Below are 22079 nucleotides of genomic sequence, written 5' to 3' on the forward strand. Positions count from 1 at the left end.
GATGGGGCGACCCTCTGAGAAGAGGACAGATGGAGTTTAATTCATGCTCAGCCTCATCCTGCCCATCGCCGCGTTCCACTGGCAGTTCTTTCTGCAGTGAAACGAGTGAATCACAGATGTTGACTAAATGTTATCTTGAAGATACCCAAGCCAGCTTCAAACACTAATCAGAGAGGAGCAGATGACCGTTGGTTTCTGGGTTTTTAATCATCTTTAGTTCACAGCAGACGAGGCAACGGGTACATTGACTCTACATGTAGCCATGCTAACAGAGCTAGCTCACAACATGGTTCCACAACAATAAATAAAAAACTCAACAGTTTGAACATGAATATGAATGTGTGTGTGTGTGTTTGTCGGTCTATGTTTTCATATTATATAAATTCATATTAAATGTTTTTAAGAACATGTACGCTATATAGCAACACCTACCTGGAAGGCCAGAAGCAGTTTCTATACATTATTGATGATAGATTTGCTCAGATAGCATTAATAATCAATAAACAGCATTATGAAGACAGCGGCCTACTGAACGGAGAGGCCCGGAACGTTCCTCTGAAACAAAGTTCTCCAAGTGGACCAAGACAGAAGTCTGTAAGGGCTGCAGCGACCGCAGACCAATGAATCAGGAGCTCTTCAGCGACCTGTTCACTGTGAGTTTATAGGGGCGGTGATGGGCGTGTCCTGACCATCACATCACATTACACAACATCACATTTATCAGCAGGCACTTCCAAAGCGACTCACAGTAAGTGCATTCAACAACGAATATTTATACCCCAAAAAGTGCAGGAATGATTTGAGAACATCACAATTCACAAAATAAGCAAAGCATCTCCTTTAAGTGCGACAATATACAAGAGATACAGCCTTTTATTCTTCATATTACATTGTGTGAGATGAGATTATGTGCGATGACCCACCAAGGTCCCAGCACAGCGGTCTGATGGGAATGTGACCCATATTCAGCCCACTCAAATCTTTCTGTTTGTGAAAGAAAGATAACTCAGTTATGTGCAATACTTGACCATTATTTAAAAGAAATGAATTGGGTCAAATAAAACAAACCTTTGAGCAAACTGTTTGCGGCCCAGTCGGAAGGAGGGGAGGGCGGGAGCCAGATTCAATCACCTGCTATTGGCCAGTTTGATGAATGAAATAGAAATAGAGTCAGGTCGAGTTCATGTTTAATGGACGTCATGTTAGGACACGACCTGTTCAACAACACTATGTTTGGACCAAACTTGTGATCTAACCTCCAGAATCAACCGATTTTGTATTTGGGGGGACGACTGGGACGATTACAAATTATAATGTCATGTTTTTGGACTAAGGGAACTACTTTTCTCAGCTTATGAACACATCTCCTGGGCGTTCTGGTCTCCAATCGCAACTACAGGAGTGGAACTCGTTTTTGTCCCTGACCTGCTGACCAGTTCAGTCCAGAACTCCGACTCTCAACGGCTTTATATTTACAGACATGGAACATGCATTCCCCATTAGGGCCTAATGGGGCTCAGAGGATGCTGGTCTCGGACTGCACGGTGAAGGGGTTCTGGGAGTCCTGGCCCCCGTGGTCGGCGTGTTTGGAGCTGTCCGGGGAGAGGTGCATTCTGGGAAATCGCTGGTTCCTCCTGAGGTGACAGTTGAGGTGGATGCTCCTCCACTTCCTCCTCAGCTCCCCCTGAACCTGGGGAGGGGGGGAGTTACTAGAGACGCACCACACACAAACACACACACGCACACACAAGCCCAGATCTAAAAGAGTATAAGATGGTCTTACCTCACTGTTGAGGAAACAATACAAGATGGCGACTGTCAGACCCTGGAACACAGCAACACAACACACATCAGCTCATCACTCTTTGAACTACCAACACATCAGCTACAGTCTTTAAACTACCAACACATCAGCTTATCACTCTTTAAACTACCAACACCTCAGCTCATCACTCTTTAAACTACCAACACAACAGCTTCACTCTTTAAACTACCAACACAACAGCTTCACTCTTTAAACTACCAACACCTCAGCTCATCACTCTTTAAACTACCAACACATCAGTATCTCAACCTCTAAACTACCAACACCTCAGCTCATCACTCTTTGAACTACCAACACATCAGCTACAGTCTTTAAACTACCAACACCTCAGCTCATCACTCTTTAAACTACCAACACATCAGCTCATCACTCTTTAAACTACCAATACATCAGCATCTCAGCCTTTAAACTACCAACACCTCAGCTCATCACTCTTTAAACTACCAACACCTCAGCTCATCACTCTTTAAACTACCAACACATCAGCTTATCACTCTTTGAACTACCAACACATCAGCTCATCACTCTTTAAACTACCAACACATCAGCTCATCACTCTTTAAACTACCAACACCTCAGCTCATCACTCTTTAAACTACCAACACATCAGCTCATCACTCTTTAAACTACCAACACATCAGCTCATCACTCTTTAAACTACCAACACATCAGCATCTCATCCTTTAAACTACCAACACATCAGGTTCACTCATCAAACTACCAATACCAATGTTATCGAGCCGTTAAAAACTACCACCAACGGGCCGTATTCACCTCATGGCCATATTATATTGTCTAGCACAGGGGTCCCCAATTACTTTTCATAGTGGGCCTCTATGAAAGTCCACTTGGAAACGATGGGCCACTCAACCTCCAGCCCCACGGCCATCGAGCAACCAAACCAGTCAGCTTTAAAACTCACCCCTTGACAGGCCTTCCTGTAGTCTTCTTGTTGTTTTGTGTATTAATTGACAATATATGTATGCACTCAGTTGTATGCGCTTTGAGATTGTACAAACGAAAAGTGATTTAGACATAAAATGGATTATGATACTATTATTTGTATATTGGATATCAGATCATCCTCCTTAGAAGGATAATCAAATAGTAAAAGAACTATTAAAGTAAGTATACAAATAAATACAACATCATGGCCCGAGCCCCATCAAAATATTATTCTCAAAAAACTGGGTTACTTCTGTAAAAACAATTTCACCTGTAGTGTGCCCATGTAATGAAAAAAAGCAGAAAAACAGAAAGCTTTTTCGAAGTTCTATCACAGGACTCGTCGATGGCTCGTGACATTTAATCAGCTTTTTTGAGATCGGCAAGGAGGATTGAAAAGCAATCCTCTGCAGAAGCGTTCTTGTTGCCAGTCTCATTACTAGTCAGTGGTACCCTCTTGATTAACTCTCTCAAAGAAGTTCTTATTTTTTCCTCGTGCCTGAGCACTTAGTCCAGCATTTCCACTGCACTTCATAAGGTCTGCATCTGAGAAATGTTTCTTGCTCTTTGCGAGATGCCATGATACACGGAGCGATGCTGTGGTTGAAGTGGTAGTGGTTTTATGAATAATTTTTTCTGAGTTTTCATAAGCAGTAGTTAGGCTAGATATTTTTTGCTTTCATGTCTCGGATCCTGGTGGGAATGCTTCCTTAAAGTTGCTATATTAGCTTCAAAATGCCTCTTTAAATGAGCATCCTTGTTAACCGATATTGCTTGTAAACAGAGTAAGCAGGCTGGTTTAGCCATGTCATGTCCATGTAGAATGAACAAATATTGTTGATTCCAATCTGCGTTAATTATTCTATTGTCAACTTTCCTTCTTTTGGTAGCCATCGTTCTCTCTGTGTTATCCGCCTCGCTCTTAGATACAGTTCAATAGGGTTGCTGATATTATTTGGCGCGCGAGGGAGGGGGGCTGGACGAGGGCAGAAATGCACAGTTTAATTAGTTTAAATTAATTTAATCAATTTTTTAAATTATTATATCTCTTATTGTGCTTAAAGCAATAATGGGACAGGACGCTATGACGTCTATACTTCTCTGATCGCCGCAATATATATATATATATATAATTTTTTTATCAAAAAAATCGCTTGTAAGCTGAGTAATTCTTAGTAATTCTTTTGTGGGCCATAAATCAACTCGTGGCGGGCCGGGTGTGGCCCGCAGGCCTCCTATTGGGGACCACTCTAGGAGGTTGGTCGAGTGAGGAGGTGTGAGGGAGGAGCTCACCTGGAAGGAGCCGAGGGCCAGGTCAAAGAAGATCTTGTACTCCTCTGCGATGGACTCGCTTGGAGACACGAAAACCACGTAGTGGATCCCGAACAAAGGGATCAGTAGCAGAGTGGATTTAGCCAACCGCCTGCAAGACAGCAGAGAGAGACAGATGATTCTGTCTGCCTGTCAGTCTACCTGTCTGTCTGTCTGTCTGTCTGACTACCTGTCTGTCTGTTAACGTGTTTGTCGGTCTGACTACCTGTCTGTCTTTCTGTCTACCTGTCTGGCTGTCTGTCTATCTACCTGGCTGTCTGTCTGTCTGACTGTCTGTCTGTCAAATTTCCTGTCTGTCTACCTGTCTGCCTGTATGACTACATGTCTGTCTGACTTTCGTCTGACTATCTGTCTGTCTGATTACCTGTCTGTCGGTCTACCTGTCATGGTCTGTCTGTTTCCTTGTCTTGTTTTGGTGCGTTTCCTGTTTTACTTTGTTATCTCTGTCTTGTTTCTCCCCATGTCCGGTCAGGTTTCCCTCCTGTGTGATGACTGCTCCCTCCACTAATGTGTTTCAGCTGTTACTTGTTGAGTGCCCTGTGTGTTTGGTATTTAAGCCCTTGTCTTTCCTTTGTTCCTTGTCGGATCATTTTAGTTCGTGGTGAGTTGTGTCCTGTGTGTTACCTGTGTCCCCTGTGTTACCCCCGTCACCCGTGTTCCTTGCCTTTTGCGTTAATAAATTATCCTTTTATTGAACTGGTTGCTATTGGGTCCTACCCGCCTGCCTGCCACCCGCTAACCGTAACCGTAACACTACCTATCTGTCCTTCTGTCTCTGTCTGTCTCCCTCTCTGCCTGTCTTTTGACTCTTTTTTGTATAGAAAACATTACATTTTTTTGGCATTGGTTGAGTTTCTGCTCAGTACCTGTACTGTGAATGGTCATGTTGGTGTCGATACCTCTGTTTGGTTGGGTTAGTGTCGTTCCTGTACTGTGATTGGTTGGGTTAGTGTCGTACCTGTACTGTGATTGGTCAGTTTAGCTGGCGGTACCTGTACTGTGATTGGTCAGTTTAGCTGGCGGTACCCCTACTGTAATTGATCCGCATAGTGGGCGGTACCTGTACTGTGATTGGTCGTTTCCCCCAACATCCGGACACCTGAGCTTCTGGACCAGGATGCGAATGATGCTGATGAAGAGGACAAAGTTCACCTGGAAACCGTTTACACAACCAATCAGTCACCATGGAAACAGTTTACACAACCAATCAGTCACCATGGAAACAGCTTACACAACCAATCAGTCACCATGGAAACTGTTTACACATGACCAATCAGTCACCATGGAAACAGCTTACATAACCAATCAGTCACCATGGAAATACTTTACACATCCGATCAGTCGCCATGGAAACCGCTTGCACACGACCAATCAGTCAACATGGAAGCAGTTTACACACAACCAATCAGTCACCATGGAAATACGCTTACACATGCTTGGAACATACCATTATGGAGACTCCTATTGGTCCGTTGATCACCCAGTTAGGGATGGGGTTTTCGTTTCTTTCCCAGCACCTGAGGGGCAGAACAGAAACCCAATGAGCAGAGCGGATTCCAGCCTCTCTCGAGCAAGGCATTAACACTGCCAGGGCTTGATTCGATGTCTAACTGGGAGTGTAAAGTCACAGTATCGTAAGAGGCTGTGGATCAAATGGCAGATTTATAAGGTGGGTGGTGTGACATCCATAAGGTCACACCATCATAAGCATAAGATGTCTACTGCCTTGCTCAAAAGCACCCGGCCCAACAAGGTGACTCTCCAGCGAACAGAAGCCTGACTGTCTCCTCACAGAGCAGCTGTCTGTCTGTCTCCTCACAGAGCAGCTGTCTGTCTGCCCTCCTCACCGAAGCAGCTGTCTGTCTGCCCCTCCTCACAGAGCAGCTGTCTGTCTGCCCTCCTCACAGAGCAGCTGTCTGTCTGCCCTCCTCACCGAAGCAGCTGTCTGTCTGCCCTCCTCACAGAGCAGCTGTCTGTCTGCCCTCCTCACAGAAGCAGCTGTCTGTCTGCCCTCCTCACCGAAGCAGCTGTCTGTCTGCTCACAAAGAACTATTCAGTCCTGCTGTTTGTTTACCAAACAGCGTGATCTTCATACCTCGGTGTGATTGGCCCATTAAAGAGTCCGGGAAGGGTTCACTTTAACGGTGAACCAACGTCCTCTGCTCGTTGGTTGGTGGAACATTCCAAACTGCATATTGCGGATAAATTATTGATGAATCGACTCTTTCTATCGGTCACAGAATGCAACCCATGCATTCTGTGCTGCCTCGGATTCACCCAGCGGCTCCTGACTCAAACCAAACCAGAGCCTTCTTTGTGGAGATGTTGTCCCACACCGCTGCCCTACAAGGATATGCTTGACATTTTCTGTATGTTATCAGGAGTTTTCTAACATGTGAGTTGGCTCCAGATCAGATAGCAACGGGTGAGCTAGTTACAGGTAAGTTGGTTACAGGTAGACTAGCTCAGATGAACTAGCTAGAGCTGAGTTAGCTGCAGGTGAAGAAGCAACCGGTGAGCTAGCTACAGGTAAGTTGGTTACAGGTAGACTAGCTGCAGGTTTAATATCTAAGTTATCGACAGGTTGAAAAAAGTTATCTACAGGTGAATTGTTCGCAGGTGAGCTAGCTAAGGGTGAGCTAGCTAAGAGTGAACTATCTACAGTGGAGTGAGTTGAGGTGTCACTCACCCTGAGTCTTCAAGGTGCACTCTGGTCATGACCCAGGTGAACACGAACACGGTGGGAATACCTGAACGCACCAAACAGGAAACAGACATGAAGCCTCCCACACGAACGACCTCCTCACCCCCCCATGGCGTCTCCTGTCTGATCCGAGCGTCCTACCCCAGCCGACGAGCAGATACACGACGAAGGGCCGGTTCTCGGAGAACATGACGACGAGCAGCGTGTGCAGGTACAGCCCCTCCACCAGCAGCCAGTAGAAGTTAGCCATGATGAAGTACTGGAAGAACACCAGGCTGGCCTTACAGCCCAACTGGGGACAAGGGAGGAGGACACTGGAGAGCCACAACTCCCAGGAAGACCATGGAGAACCTCAACCCCTAGAACTACAGCCAGGAGGACACTGGAGAACTACAACACAGGTGGGATGGTGATTGGCTAGTCCTCCATCCTGATGGACACACACAGTTGTGACGTCACTGATGGGGTGGACAGCGAAAGCAGCTGTAGTGGACACTACAGCTACGCTACAGGGTGTGTCGGGGGGGGGGGGGGGGGGGGGGGGGGGGGGGGTGGGGGGGGGCTCACCAGCGAGGGCTCCTGGGAGCACTGGGAGCTGTGGGAGAACAGGATGTGGTCCTTCACCAGCACGGCCACCGCCCGCAGGATGAAGGACAGGAACAGGTTCAGGTGGATCAGGTTTCTGGTGCAGCGGAGCCGCCTGCACACACACGCACACACGCACACGCACACACACGCACACGCACACACGCACACGCACACGCACATGCACTCACACACACGCGAACACACACTCAAAGTGAGGTAAAGGAAATGAGGTGAAACTGAACAGGAAGTGGAACTCACCGGAACAGACAGAGGATGGCGCTGCCAGTGGTGAGGGCGATCAAGGAAAGACTGTGGCCGAGCGTATATAGAGTCTGGACCACCATGTAGAAAACCAGCTGAGAGAGAGAGGGAGAGAGAGAGGGAGGGAGAGAGAGAGAGAGAGAGAGAGAGAGAGAGAGAGAGAGAGAGAGGGAGGGAGAGGGAGAGGGAGGGAGAGAGTGAGAGTGAGAGTGAGAGTGAGAGTGAGAGTGAGAGAGAGAGAGAGCGAGAGAGAGAGAGAGAGAGAGAGAGGGAGAGAAAGGGAGAGAGAGAGAAGGAGAGAGAGAGAGAGAGAGGGAGAGAAAGGGAGAGAGAGAGAAGGAGAGAGAGAGAGAGGGAGAGAAAGGGAGAGAGAGAGAAGGAGAGAGAGAGAGAGAGAGAGAGAGAGAGAGAGAGAGAGAGAGAGAGAGAGAGAGAGAGAGAGAGAGAGAGAGAGAGAGAGATATTGGGGACAGATTGATTGAAGGATTCATTTTGTATTAGACTAGTTTTTGCACTCTTTCTCACTTTATAGAGTGAGATGGAAAGAAACGTATGGGTTTGTGTGAGTCTGTGTGTACATGTGTGTGCGTGTGTGTTTGACTGTGCGCACGTGTGTATGTGTGTGTGCGTATGTGTTTATGTGTGTGCATGTGTTTGTGTGTGTGTGTGTATGCATGTGTGTGTTTGCTTATGTGTGTTTGAGTGTATGTATGTGTGTGTGTGTGTGTGTGTGTGTGTGTGTGTGTGTGTGTGTGTGTGTGTGTGTGTGTGTGTGTGTGTGTGTGTGTGTGTGTGTGTGTGTGTGTGTGTGTGTGTGTGTGTGTGTGTGTGTGTGTGTGTGTGTTTTGGTCCTCCCCTCTTATCTTGCTTCCTCAGATAATCTGAGGTGCGCTTGATTCACGAGGACTTCTTTCCGGTGCACACCGTATGTAACACACACACACACGCACACACACACATACACACACACACACACACACACACACACACACACCACTGCATCCCTGTCTATGATGTCGCCCATGAGGAGGCAGGTGATCAAACACACGATGTGTTTAGAGGAGAGACGGTTCAACGACGGTTCACTGTGGAAACAGGCCAGGGCTCATGACCAGACCATCTACTGCCTCCCAGTGCCTCCCAGTGGACCGATGGGGTCGAACCATATCAGGGGGCTGGTGGTATAAGGCTCAGCTCTGCTTCTTCACAGCCAACAGGTCGGGGATTCAAACCCCGGGTGGTCTGATCTCTGTTCTTTGATCGTCCTGTGAGGAGGTTCTCTGTTCTCTGTTCTCCCCGTGAGGAGGTTCTCTGTTCTCTGTTCTCCTCGTGAGGAGGTTCTCTGTTCCCCCCGTGAGGAGGTTCTCTGTTCCCCTCATGAGGAGGTTCTCTGTTCCCCTCATGAGGAGGTTCTCTGTTGCCCTCATGAGGAGGTTCTCTGTTCCCCTCATGAGGAGGTTCTCTGTTCTCCTCGTGAGGAGGTTCTCTGTTCTCTGTTCCCCCCGTGAGGAGGTTCTCTGTTCCCCTCCTGAGGAGGTTCTCCGTTCCCCTCATGAGGAGGTTCTCTGTTCTCTGTTCTCTCCGTGAGGAGGTTCTCTGTTCTCTGTTCCCCTCCTGAGGAGGTTCTTTGTTCTCTGTTCTCCTCCTGAGGAGGTTCTCTGTTCCCCTCCTGAGGCGGTTCTCTGTTCTCCCCGTAAGGAGGTTCTCTGTTCGCCCCGTGAGGAGGTTGTGTGTTCTCGGTTCTCCCGCTTCAGTTCAAAGCTGAAACAGAACTGTCTCTCTGTGTCTGTGTCTCTCAGCTGAAGTTTTCCATACTGCAGGCAATGACCTTTTCACCATCTGAATAAAACCATATAAGAGATGTGTCGCAATGGAAACCCAGAGAGGTCTGTTGTGTCTGCGGTCACCGCGGGTCATAGAGGACGAACACACAGAGACACACACGCTGTACACTTCTGAAAAGAAACACTTCGATCAGAGAAGAGATGGAGACTGCTGCTCAGATCACCTCCTCTCTGGTGAACAACAGAGTCGTCTTGAAGAACTAAAACCTACTTGAGAATTGAAGTCTCTCTGTTTCTCACACACACACTCTCACACACACACACACACACACACACACACACACACACACACACACACACACACACACACACACACACACACACACACACACACACACACACACACACACTCTCAGACACACACAAACACACACACACTCTCACACACACATACTGGCCTTCCATAACCATAACACACATACACAGACACATAAACAAAAAGAAACACAGTTTAAAGAAATCTACCAGAGGCCTCTCTCTCTCTCTCTCTCTCTCTCTCTCTCTCTCTCTCTCTCTCGCTTGGAGTTGTCTAGGGTAAATACACATTCATGCCAGACTCTGTTTGGGGCTTTGCAAAGGCTTTTGAAATAGATGCGTTTGATTGGTTTAAATGGTGCCTCACAAAAAAACATCCCCTGACATCCATTTGAACCCAGCAGAAAGTGCAACTACTTACTCACAGCCAGTACCAGACTGTGGTCGTACTGGCCAGTTCCAAATAGAACCAGCAGAAGACTGGTTGTAGTGGGCGGTTCCCAGTAAAACCAGTACCAGACTGTGGTTGTACTGGGCAGTTGACAGTAGAAATAGCAGCAGACTGGTTGTACTGGGCGGTTCCCAGTAGAACCAGCAGCAGACTGGTTGTAGCAGCAGTAGACGGCTCCAGAGACAGCTCTTGAGTGTGGTGTTTAATGGGCAGATGTTCCCGTGGTAACAATGGAGGTCAGAGTGTCCGTCAGACTCTGACACTTCAAAGCTCTGGAGGCCAACAGAGAGGTGGGCGAGATACGCACAACACAGACACACACTGACACACACACACACACACACACACACACACATGTGCTCGGACACACACACACACACACACACACACACACACACACACACACCTCCGACCACACACCTGGACTCCTGCAATGATCTGTTCGGAACGGCTGATTCTTATTGAAACAGAATGATAGGAAAAGTTGACGCGTGCTTGAGGTCCTAACCCTCCTCACTCTGCCTGGAGCCCCGGGAAGGAAACAGGAGGAAGACTAAGGCCCCGTTTACACGAGGACGCTTGCGGGTAAAAACAACTAAATATTTTATCGGAAGTGCCTTTCGTTTAGACGGTGACAGCGTTTTTGGGGCTTAGAAACGCAAAAATCGGAAACCATCCTCGAGAGTGGAAATCTTGAAAAAGCTCCGCCGTAGCGTTTCCGTCTTCACTGCCAACCAAGACGCAAAACTCTGCTCAGATCTGCTCACGTCGCGTACGCGTTTACGTCACATACATGCCCCAGTACAGGGAAATAAACAAACATGTTGAATTATTTCCATGCGTCGGACCGTCAAGCTGCTCTGGCAGCTCTAACAAACGTACAGGAGTTTTTCCACGAAATGTACAGATATTATTACTGAACAGAGATGGATCTGTAATTATGTTTTGGTTTTCGCGGCGCAGATAAGAGAAGGAAGATTCTACGCATGCGCTCAGACACGGCGTTGTTGTGTAATAGTGTATCACAGCACCATTTAGCCGCCTGACATGCATACCCAATCGAATTCCACACACTTGTGCGTCACCGTATGCACGCAGATTTCCTCCCGAAAACGCTTGTCTAAACGCAGAATAAAAAGTGAAGACGCGACGCCACTTTTGCGTCTTGTGTTCAGACCGTCATCATGTAAACGTAGCCTAAGGATTAAAGACTGAATCTCCGGGTGGTGACCTGGGCTGAAACAGCTTAGCTATCAATCAGGGTGAGGAGTTGACTCTGAGCTGTCTGCTTCCACACAGGCTCCGTGGCAGCTCAGTGATCAAAGCTTTTCCTTCCTACTTAAATTGTCCCTTTTGCTGATCTTTAAAGAAAGTACCTTAACTCTTTCTTTCTATTTTGCATTGTTACTTTTTTTCTCAAACTTTCATCGATTCTTTGGTCAGTATTCAGTCCTGATTTAAGGGGACTGTATCAGAGAGGTGTCTCTCTCTCACCAGCTCGTTAGTGAGTATCACCCCAGCTCGTTAGTGAGTATCACCCAAGCTCATTAGTGTGTCTCATCCCAGCTCGTTAGTGAGTATCACCCAAGCACGTTAGTGAGTATCACCCCAGTTTGTTAGTAAGTACATCACCCCAGCTCGTTAGTGAGTATCAACCCAGCTCGTTAGTGAGTATCACCCAAGCTCCTTAGTGAGTATCACCCCAGCTCATTAATGAGTATCACCCCAAATCGTTAGTGAGTCTCATCCCTGCTCGTTAGTGAGTATCACCCCAGCTCATTAATGAGTATCACCCCAGCTCGTTAGTGAGTATCACTCCAGCTCGATAGGTGAGTTTCACCCTAGCTTGTTAAGTTATTATCACCCCAGCTTGTTAGTGAGTATCACCCCAGCTTGTTAGTGAGTATCCGCCCAGCTCGTTAGTGAGTCTCATCCCAGCTCGTTAGTGAGTATCACCCCAGCTCCTTAATGAGTATCACCCCAGCTCGTTAGTAAGTCTCATTCCAGCTCGTTAGTGAGTATCACCCCAGCTCGTTAGTGAGTATCACCCCAGCTTGTTAGTGAGTATCCGCCCAGCTCGTTAGTGAGTCTCATCCCAGCTCGTTAGTGAGTATCACCCCAGCTCCTTAATGAGTATCACCCCAGCTCGTTAGTAAGTCTCATCCCAGCTCGTTAGGTGGGTATCACCCCAGCTCGTTAAAGAGTATCACCCCAGCTCGTTGGTGAGTCTCACCCCAGCTCGTTAGGTGATTCTAACCCCAGCTCGTTAGGTGAGTATCACCCCATCTCGTCTGGTGAGTCTCACCCCAGCTCGTTAGGTGAGTCTCACCCCAGCTCGTTAGGTGAGTCTCACCCCAGCTTGTTAGGTGAGTTTAATCCCAGCTCGTCAGGTGAGTCTCACCCCAGCTCGTTAGATGAGTCTCACCCCAGCTCGTTAGGTGAGTCTAATCCCAGCTCGTTAGGAGAGTCTAATCCCAGCTCGTTAGGTGAGTCTCACCCCAGCTCGTTAGGTGAGTCTAATCCCAGCTCGTTAGGTGAGTCTAATCCCAGCTCGTTAGGTGAGTATCACACCACCACACCAGTCTCGCTTTGGGCTCCCGGGACATTGTTGTGGAATCTTATAATTAAATCTGTGTGAAGACAGCAGCTGACACAGGTCACTTTATTTTTTTCCCAATTTTGTATTTGAATTTCTCACTCAGCGGGAATATTTTTGGAGGGAGAAATATGAGTTGACTCTGAGCTGTCTGCCTCCACACAGGCTCCGTGTCAGCTCAGTGATCAAAGCTTTTTCTTTCCTACTTAAATTGTCCCTTTTGCTGATCTTTAAAGAAAGTACCTTAACTCTTTCTTTCTATTTTGCAGTGTTACTTTTTTTCTCAAACTTTCATCGATTCATTGGTCAGTATTCAGTCCTGATTTAAGGGGACTGTATCAGAGAGGAGTCTCTCTCTCACCAGCTCGTTAGTGAGTATCACCCCAGCTCGTTAGTGAGTATCACCCCAGCTCATTAGTGTGTCTCATCCCAGCTCGTTAGTGAGTATCACCCAAGCGCGTTAGTGAGTATCACCCAAGCTCCTTAGTGAGTATCACCCCAGCTCATTAATGAGTATCACCCCAAATCGTTAGTGAGTCTCATCCCTGCTCGTTAGTGAGTATCACCCCAGCTCATTAATGAGTATCACCCCAGCTCGTTAGGGAGTATCACTCCAGCTCGATAGGTGAGTTTCACCCCAGTTTGTTAAGTTATTATCACCCCAGCTTGTTAGTGAGTATCACCCCAGCTTGTTAGTGAGTATCCGCCCAGCTCGTTAGTGAGTCTCATCCCAGCTCGTTAGTGAGTATCACCCCAGCTCCTTAATGAGTATCACCCCAGCTCGTTAGTAAGTCTCATCCCAGCTCGTTAGTGAGTATCACCCCAGCTCGTTAGTGAGTATCACCCTAGCTTGTTAGTGAGTATCACCCCAGCTTGTTAGGTGAGAATCACTCTGGCTCGTTAGGTGGGTATCACCCCAGCTCGTTAAAGAGCATCACCCCAGCTCGTTGGTGAGTCTCACCCCAGCTCGTTAGGTGATTCTAACCCCAGCTCGTTAGGTGAGTATCACCCCATCTCGTCTGGTGAGTCTCACCCCAACTCGTAAGGTGAGTCTCACCCCAGCTCGTTAGGTGAGTCTCACCCCAGCTCGTTAGGTGAGTCTCACCCCAGCTCGTTAGGTGAGTCTAATCCCAGCTCGTTAGGAGAGTCTAATCCCAGCTCGTTAGGTGAGTCTCACCCCAGCTCGTTAGGTGTGTCTAATCCCAGCTCGTTAGGTGAGTCTAATCCCAGCCAGTCTAATACCACCACACCAGTCTCGCTTTGGGCTCCCGGGACATTGTTATGGAATCTTTTAATTAAATCTGTGGGAAGACAGCAGCTGACACAGGTCACTTTATTTTTTTCCCAATTTTGTATTTGAATTTCTAACTCAGCGGGAATATTTTTGGAGGGAGAAATATATGAAATATTTTTTCCACTTCTAAGGAGAGGGGGAGAGGGAGAAAGAGAGGGAGAGAGAGAGAGGGAGTGGGAGAGAGAGAGACAGAGGGAGAGAGTGGAGGCTGGGAGAGAGAGAGAGAGGGAGCGAGAGAGAGAGAGAGAGAGAGAGAGAGAGAGAGAGAGAGAGAGAGAGAGAGAGAGAGAGAGAGAGAGAGAGAGAGAGAGAGAGAGAGAGAGAGAGAGACCGAGGTCTTTTGAGTTAAACAAGGAGTTTGGTTGGGCAGGAGGCCATTGAAATATCTGCATGAATACCTTCTCATAGCTCTGAGAAATGCTACTGTTGAATATTGATGGTCTGGAAGTGACAGGACTGTATATAGGCTAGCCCTGTCACGCTAGCACTCGGATAGCTGAGGTGACAGCGCTGGTTGGCGCTAGCTCATTAGCATTAGGTTGTTAGCTTGACACATAAAGCTAACAGAGAGAGAGAGAGAGAGAGAGAGAGAGAGAGAGAGAGAGAGAGAGAGAGAGAGAGAGAGAGAGAGAGAGAGAGAGAGAGAGAGAGAGAGAGAGAGAGAGAGAGAGAGAGGGAGAGAGATGGTCCTGACCTCCTCTTCTCTGACCCTGACCCAGTAAGGTTTCCTCTCTCCATCACGTCCCAGTGTTCCCATCAATGCGGCCGGTGGCTTAAGGGGCAACCAATTAAGCTGGCTGGTAGAACGTTCACACACTGGTCTCACACACTGGTCTCACACACTGGTCCCACACTTGTCACACTGGTCTCACACACTGGTCTCACACAATGATCACACACTGGCCACACTGGTCTCACACACTGATCACACATTGGTCTCACACACTGATCACACACTGGTCACACTGGTCTCACACACTGGTCTCACGCACTGATCACACACTGGTCCCACTGGTCTCACACACTGGTCACACTGGTTACACTGGTCTCACACACTGAGTATCAATGTGTGTGTGACTGGTTCACTGCAAGCACTGAAACACTTTTGGTGATGACAGGCTACAGAAGGTGCAGTATAATTTATTAACCATTTATTGGACCATTTATACAAAAGCCAGGGCATCAGGAACGAGGTTTAGTTAAGCTGACAAAATGGCAATTCTTGTGGTCGTCGCTTCAGTTAGGAGTAGGCAGGCACATTGGTATGCTAGCTGTAGTCATCAGGAGCTATGCTAGCTGTATTAATCAGGAGCTATTCTAGCTGTATTAATCAGGAGCTATGCTAGCTGTAGTCATCAGGAGCTATGCTAGCTGTATTAATCAGGAGCTATGCTAGCTGTAGTCATCAGGAGCTATGCTAGCTGTATTAATCAGGAGCTATGCTAGCTGTAGTCATCAGGAGCTATGCTAGCTGTATTCACCAGGAGCTATGCTAGCTGTAGTCATCAGGAGCTATGCTAGCTGTATTAATCAGGAGCTATTCTAGCTGTATTAATCAGGAGCTATGCTAGCTGTAGTCATCAGGAGCTATGCTAGCTGTATTAATCAGGAGCTATGCTAGCTGTAGTCATCAGGAGCTATGCTAGCTGTATTAATCAGGAGCTATGCTAGCTGTAGTCATCAGGAGCTATGCTAGCTGTATTCATCAGGAGCTATGCTAGCTGTAGTCATCAGGAGCTATGCTAGCTGTATTAATCAGGAGCTATGCTAGCTGTAGTCATTAGGAGCTATGCAAGCTGTATGGATCAGGAGCTATGCTCGCTGTGTTCATCAGGAGCTATGCTAGCTGTAGTGATCAGGAGCTATGCTAGCTGTAGTGATCAGGAGCTATGCTAGCTGTAGTCATCAGGAGCTTTGCTAGCTTACCTTCTCCTGTGTGGGTTCTGATCCACAGACGCTTGTTATGTTGGGAAAGATATCCGACCAGCCGGCCTCCGTGCACCTCCTGCTGATGTTTCCTGGAACAGAAGACCTAGCTTTAGCTTTGCATAGTGTTACGTTAACCAAGCTTTAGCTTTGCATAGTGTAACATTAACCAAGCTTTAGCTTTGCATAGCATTATGTAGCATTGCATAGTGTTACGTTAACCTAGCTTTAGCTTTGCATAGTTCCATGTTAACCTAGCTTGATGTTCACCTAGCTTTAGTTCATTCGTTCTCAAAGTGCGGCCCGCGGGCCAATGGCGGCCCGCGGAATCATTCCTGGCGGCCCGCAATGACATACATAATTATGTAAGTTATAAAAAATATATATAAAAAAAAAATATATATATATATATAAATAAATATAAAGAGAAAAGTCGACTCTCTCTGGCTTTCAATTAAATCCTTTTACATTTGTTAGTTTTAATCCGACTGTACATTACTTTGAAAGGCTGAACCTCAGTTTCGTGATTTAGACCTCACTTGACCTGACGGTATTTCCCGCCATTTTTTTTTTTCCTTTGGCGGCCCTCAGTCAAATTTTGGGTTCCTAAATTGGCCCTCAGTTGTCAAAACTTTGAGTACCCCTGCTTTAGTTTAACCGAGCAGCTTGATGTTAGATTTATAGCTAGGTTAACATTAGTATTACCTTAAACATTAGTAAAGCTTTTTTGAGGCATAGCTTTGTTAGTAGTATATAGTGTGTAGTACAGATTATACAGTATTTCGTATTTTGTGTATAGTATATATTAGTATATAGTATATAACCTATTAGCAGTGTTGGGAAAGTTCACTTTCTACGTGAACTAGTTCAAAGTTCAGTTCACAAATTATAAACGTTCATAATTCAAAATTTTGAACTAAATTCACAGTTCCAAAAAGTTCATAGTTATTTTTTTCAATATGTTGCTGTGAACTATTCGTTTTTTCCGGCATTTTGAACATTGAGCCCCCTTTGTGGTTTGTCTAGGATGAAATGGAGTGGTTGAATCAAGTATCGTGGCGAAATACAGTTTCTATCGTGTTTTATTGCACATTTTAGCATTTTGTAAATCCCATTCATTTCTGTTGGAAGACTCATTGCCTGTTGGCCGGAAACGGAAAGGGGTGATGTTCACGTCTGGTTGTAGTCTTTTCGCTCGGTTTTAGCCCTACTGATGAGAGGGAGAACCGAGCGAAAAGACTTCAACCAAACGTAAACAGCACCCTTTTCCGTTTCCGGCCAACAAGCAATGATTCTATGAGGTATTATAGTCCGCTGAGCTATGAGCCAGAGAGCTAACGTTATGGATTGTACATACTTATAATTTGAAATTCGTCTCAGCCTTTATTCCACAGATAATCTAGGCTCTATAGCATTTAACTGCGTTGTCTGATACAGTTTAATTCCTTTTTCACAATTTAACAGCTCTCATTTTAAAGAATAATCACTGCACCATTCGTTTCAATGGGAATCGCGCCGGTCTATACTTTCAACGTAAAGTGTACATATTTATAATTTGAAATTCGTGCCAGCCTTTATACGACAGATACAATAGAGTCTATAGCATATAACCGCGTTTTCTGATTACACTTTTAATGTAACAGTAAGCTGACAACAATTTGTGTCTTTTATTTTTATTTTTTATAAGTTACTTATTTTATTTTATTTGAATTTTAAATAAACATAATACCAAGGGTCAGAAGTCATATATATTTTTGAAAGGGAATCAGCTGATTAAGCTGACAAGTGACCAATGTTTAGGCCTACTGTTAAAAAATATTATCAATTAAATGCAAACACCAGTGAATCATTTGCTCTTGTTTCTCTGTTTTGAGATTCACACAGACTTAGCAGTCTTGTTTAAATATTACAAATTGAGTTTAAAAACTGAAATTGGAAATTGTTTTAAAGGGGACATATTATGAAAACAACACTTTTCCTGGGATTTGGGGTGTTGTTTTGTTTCTCTGGTGCTCCCACACGGATACAAACTTTGAAAAAAGTATGATTATTTGAGTGAGATATGCATTTCTGAAAGTAGCCTACCCCATCCTACGTAGGAAGGGGGCACACTTGAATATTACCTCCCACTTCCCCATCCCCCTCTAATCAGAGCATAGCTACGATTTTGTGGACCAGCGGACGAGCGCTGGGCGGAGATGTTTGCGCATTTCAAAAGCAGTTTGCCATGTGACTGCCAGGCAGGCAGTCCAGCGGAGCTGCCGGGCCGCCGCCGAAGCTCTGGCGGGAGGAGCTCAGCGGCGGCCCGGCAACTCAGCTCCGGGAGCACAATCCCTTTCTCCGCTGGAGCTGCCGGACTGCCGGACTGCCGCCAAGCTCCCACTACCGGAGCTGTCGGACTGCTGCCAAAGCTTCCCCGCTGGAGCTGGTCCAGCAGCTCCGGCGGGGGGAGCTCGGCAGCAGTCCGGCAGCTCCGGCGGGGGGAGCTCGGCAGCAGTCCGGCAGCTCCGGCGGTGAGCACTTGGTGGCAGTCCGGCAGCTCAGCTCCTTGAGTGCAATCCCTTTCTCCTCCATGTCGCAGTTCAATATGGACTTCAGAGAGTCAAGGCCAAAGTTCCTTTCCCCCAATTCTTCTCAACCATGGCCGAGATAACCCCCACTATGAGTTTTTACTTGTTGTGGAAGTAGAGACGTCAGACGCAGTCTTTATGATTCATAATATCATCCCAGGCGTACATAACTTTTGGCATTGATATTAGATATAATATTATATAAATAACTATATATTATATAATAATAATATTATTATTATTATATTATATTATATAGATAAAGAGCTCCGGGAGTCCGCAAACGGCAACAATCACTTCTCCTCCATGCGGTGGTTCACTCTGACAGCTCATTTGAATTAAAGCTACAGACACCAGAAACAGCGCATTCTGAAGGGACTGAACCAGAGGGGAATTGCGGTAGGCGTGATAGTATTTCAATTCAGGGGGGGTACGAAAAAAATTCTGTCTCCTAGGGGGGCAATGACAGAAAATAATTGAGAACCACTGGTATATTATACATTAGTGTTTAGTACATCTTGTGACCAACCGTTGCGCTGGAACAAGGCTCTCAGAACGGGGGGGCAGGAGATGGTCACCACCTCCCCCAGCTCCCTGCCTTCCCAGCATGCAATGTTGTCCCACACTCCTCGACACCACAAGCCTGGAGACAGAGGAGGGGGAGGAGGAAGGAATGGAGGAGGAGGAAGAGAGGAGGAGGGGAGGAAAGAGGAGAGGGGAGGAGAGGAGAGAGGAGAGGGGAGAAAACGAGATGAGGAGAGAGAGAGGAAGAGGAGAGGGAGGAAGAGAGAGGGAGCGTGGAATAGAGAGGGACATAGGGAGTAGGGGGGGTGAGAATAGAGGAGAGAGGGATGTAGAAATAAATAATACAAATTCAAATGACGGGCTGTTAAAATCAGGCTCTGTCTACGTATTACGTCATCGTTTATTATAACTAAGAATATAACATGAAGTCTGGAGCGTCCTGCGTGAGAGACAGAGAGAGAGAGAGAGAGAGAGAGAGAGCGGAGAGGAGGGAGAGAGGAGAGAGGAGAGAGAGAGAGGAAGAGGAGAGATAGCGAGAGGTGAGAGAGAGAGATGAGATAGGAGATAGGAGCGATAGGAGATTAGAGAGAGAGAGAGGGTGGAGGGAGAGGGGGAGACGGACGAGAGAGAGATGAGAGAGAGAGGAGAGAGGCGATGAGAGAGGAGAGGAGGAGCTGGAGTGAGTGTGAGAGAGGGAGGGAGAGCGGAGAGAGAGGGGGGGGGGGGGAGGAGAGGGGAGTGAGAGAGAGATAGAGCAGAGAGGCTGCAGGTCATAACCTGCAGGTGCCCCACATCAGTTGACCGCACACACACACACACACACACAGACCCACACACACATACACAAACTCTCAAACACACACACACGCACTTCTTCTTTTGTTGTCCATCGAGTCCGATGATGACGTCCATCTTTGTCTTTTACCGGTGGGTTCTCTGATGGCTAAATAGCCCAATCCTGGATCCACAGGCTCTGTTGCAGGTAGGGCATGTATACATGGTATTGGTGTTGCTGGCAGTCATGGGTGTGGGTGTGTTTCTCCTGAGCCTTCTTTGATGTCTTCTGGCAGTCCTTTCTTCCTCCAATGTATTGGTCCCATCTAGACACAGCTGCCGCCAGGTGTTGCGGTCAGCAGCCATGTTCTCCAGGTCTCCAGGTTTTATTTTGCACTTTTTAAGCGCCACTTTCATCTGGTCTTTAAAGCGTTTCTTTGGATCTCCAGCAGAGCGCTGACCTTGGTGTATCTGGCCATATAACACTCTGCGGGGCAGACGGTTGTAGGGCATCCTTGTCACATGCCCCAGCCAACGCAGTTGGTGCCGAGTGATTGTGGCCTCAATACTTTTGCAGCATGTCCTCCCAAGGATCTCAGTGTGCGGCCCTCGGTCACGCCAAGTGATTCCTAGGATGCGCTGCAGACAGCGGATGTTAAACTGTTCACGGGACTTGATGTGGCGGCTGTAAGTAACCCAGGCTTCACAGCTGTAGAGGAGGGTGGTGATGCAGATTGCTTGGTAGACACTGATTTTTGTGTTTAAATTAAGGTTCTTGTTCTGCAAAACCCGGCGCCTGAGTCTCCCATATGGGCAGCTGATGTTTGATTTAACCTGTTTTGGACCTCACTGTCAATGCTGTTGTCTCCAGATATAATGCTCCCCAGGTATCTGAAAGATGGAACAACTGACAGTTTTTCCCCTGCTACAGTGAAGATGGGGGGTGTGGGTGGGATGTTGGTACTCCATTGGCAGATCACCTCTGTTTTGGCTGTATTGATGGTCAACCCCATCCTGCTGTATGCCCCAACTGCTGCATCTAGAACAGACTGGAGGCCTTGTGGAGAGTGAGATACAATAGCACAATCATCTGCATACTGCATCTCAAGTATCCTTACTTTATGTAGTTTGGTTTTCGCCTGCAGCCTCCTGATGTTAAAGAGGTTACCATCCAGACTATACTCTACTGTCACCCCACTGTTTTCTTCAATACCCTTGTGGAGAAGCTGGGTGACGCATAAGAGGAAGATGTTAAAAAGCATTGGTGCCAATACACACCCTAGCCTTACCCCTGTGCACACTGGGAAAGGGCTAGACTCTTGACCTCTTATGGACACCCTAGCAGTCATTCCATCGTGAAATTGACGGAGGATGTTGACGAACTTGATGGGGCAACCAATCCGCATTAGGACATCCCACAAGAGATCTCTCTTCGCATGCACGCACACACGCACACACACACACACACACACACACACACACACACACACACACACACACACACACACACACACACACACACACACACACACACACACACACACACACACACACAAACAAACTGACAAACAGCAGCTGGAGCTGGAATGTTTGGCGGAAGCTGTCAGCTCCATGACGTCCGTCCACAGGAGCCCGACAGCGCTCACCCTAACCCTCACCCTAACCCTCACCCTCACTCCCACCCTAATCCTCACCCTCACCCTGTCTCTCACCCTTACCCTCACCCTAACCCTCACCCTGTCTCTCACCCTAACCCTCACCCTTACCCTAACACAAGCGAAGGAGACTTGACTAACGCACACTCACCAACATACACTCTACATGCTTTCACACATTCACATTTAAGGACCTCAGTGAGTACTCTACCTTTAAGGACCTCAGTGAGTACTCTACCTTTAAGGACCTACCTGTTGCCGTGGTGCTGAGGTTCTGGTTCTTCAGACGCGTGGAGCACTCAGCCTGATCTCGCTCCAGCTCCAACATGAAGTTACACGTTGGGTGGCGTCCAATCACCTTCAAGAAGACAGGAAGCAGTGGTGAGCTTCAGTGAGTCACAGAACACACTGGTAGCTGCAGGGCTAACAGTAGCGCGTGCTGGAGCTCTGCTCAGTAAAGGGATGCTTTAAGGATTATGAACCAACAGAGTAGAGTGTTCCCGGGAACCAGCTCTGCACAGAAGATGCCCAAAA

The 22079-nt window shown here is 47.1% G+C and overlaps 1 protein-coding gene across 1 annotated transcript in view; it reads right to left on the minus strand.

Annotated features, from left to right (window-relative positions):
• Nucleotides 1–207: 207 nt before the first annotated feature.
• The window catches only part of vipr2 (vasoactive intestinal peptide receptor 2), a 24751-nt gene continuing 2879 nt past the window's right edge, over nucleotides 208–22079 (minus strand). The window contains exons 2-13 of the mRNA XM_056596900.1: nucleotides 21798–21903; nucleotides 19121–19234; nucleotides 16022–16113; nucleotides 7653–7750; nucleotides 7374–7506; nucleotides 6948–7098; nucleotides 6792–6852; nucleotides 5550–5619; nucleotides 5163–5254; nucleotides 4064–4193; nucleotides 1784–1825; nucleotides 208–1690 (exon numbers count right to left, since the gene is read on the minus strand). Coding sequence (XP_056452875.1) covers nucleotides 1517–1690; nucleotides 1784–1825; nucleotides 4064–4193; nucleotides 5163–5254; nucleotides 5550–5619; nucleotides 6792–6852; nucleotides 6948–7098; nucleotides 7374–7506; nucleotides 7653–7750; nucleotides 16022–16113; nucleotides 19121–19234; nucleotides 21798–21903 — 1263 coding nt within the window. The 3' untranslated portion in view covers nucleotides 208–1516. The remainder of the gene's footprint in view (nucleotides 1691–1783; nucleotides 1826–4063; nucleotides 4194–5162; nucleotides 5255–5549; nucleotides 5620–6791; nucleotides 6853–6947; nucleotides 7099–7373; nucleotides 7507–7652; nucleotides 7751–16021; nucleotides 16114–19120; nucleotides 19235–21797; nucleotides 21904–22079) is intronic.

This window comes from Gadus chalcogrammus, chromosome 8, assembly GCF_026213295.1.
Source record: "Gadus chalcogrammus isolate NIFS_2021 chromosome 8, NIFS_Gcha_1.0, whole genome shotgun sequence".
Lineage (NCBI taxonomy): Eukaryota > Metazoa > Chordata > Actinopteri > Gadiformes > Gadidae > Gadus > Gadus chalcogrammus.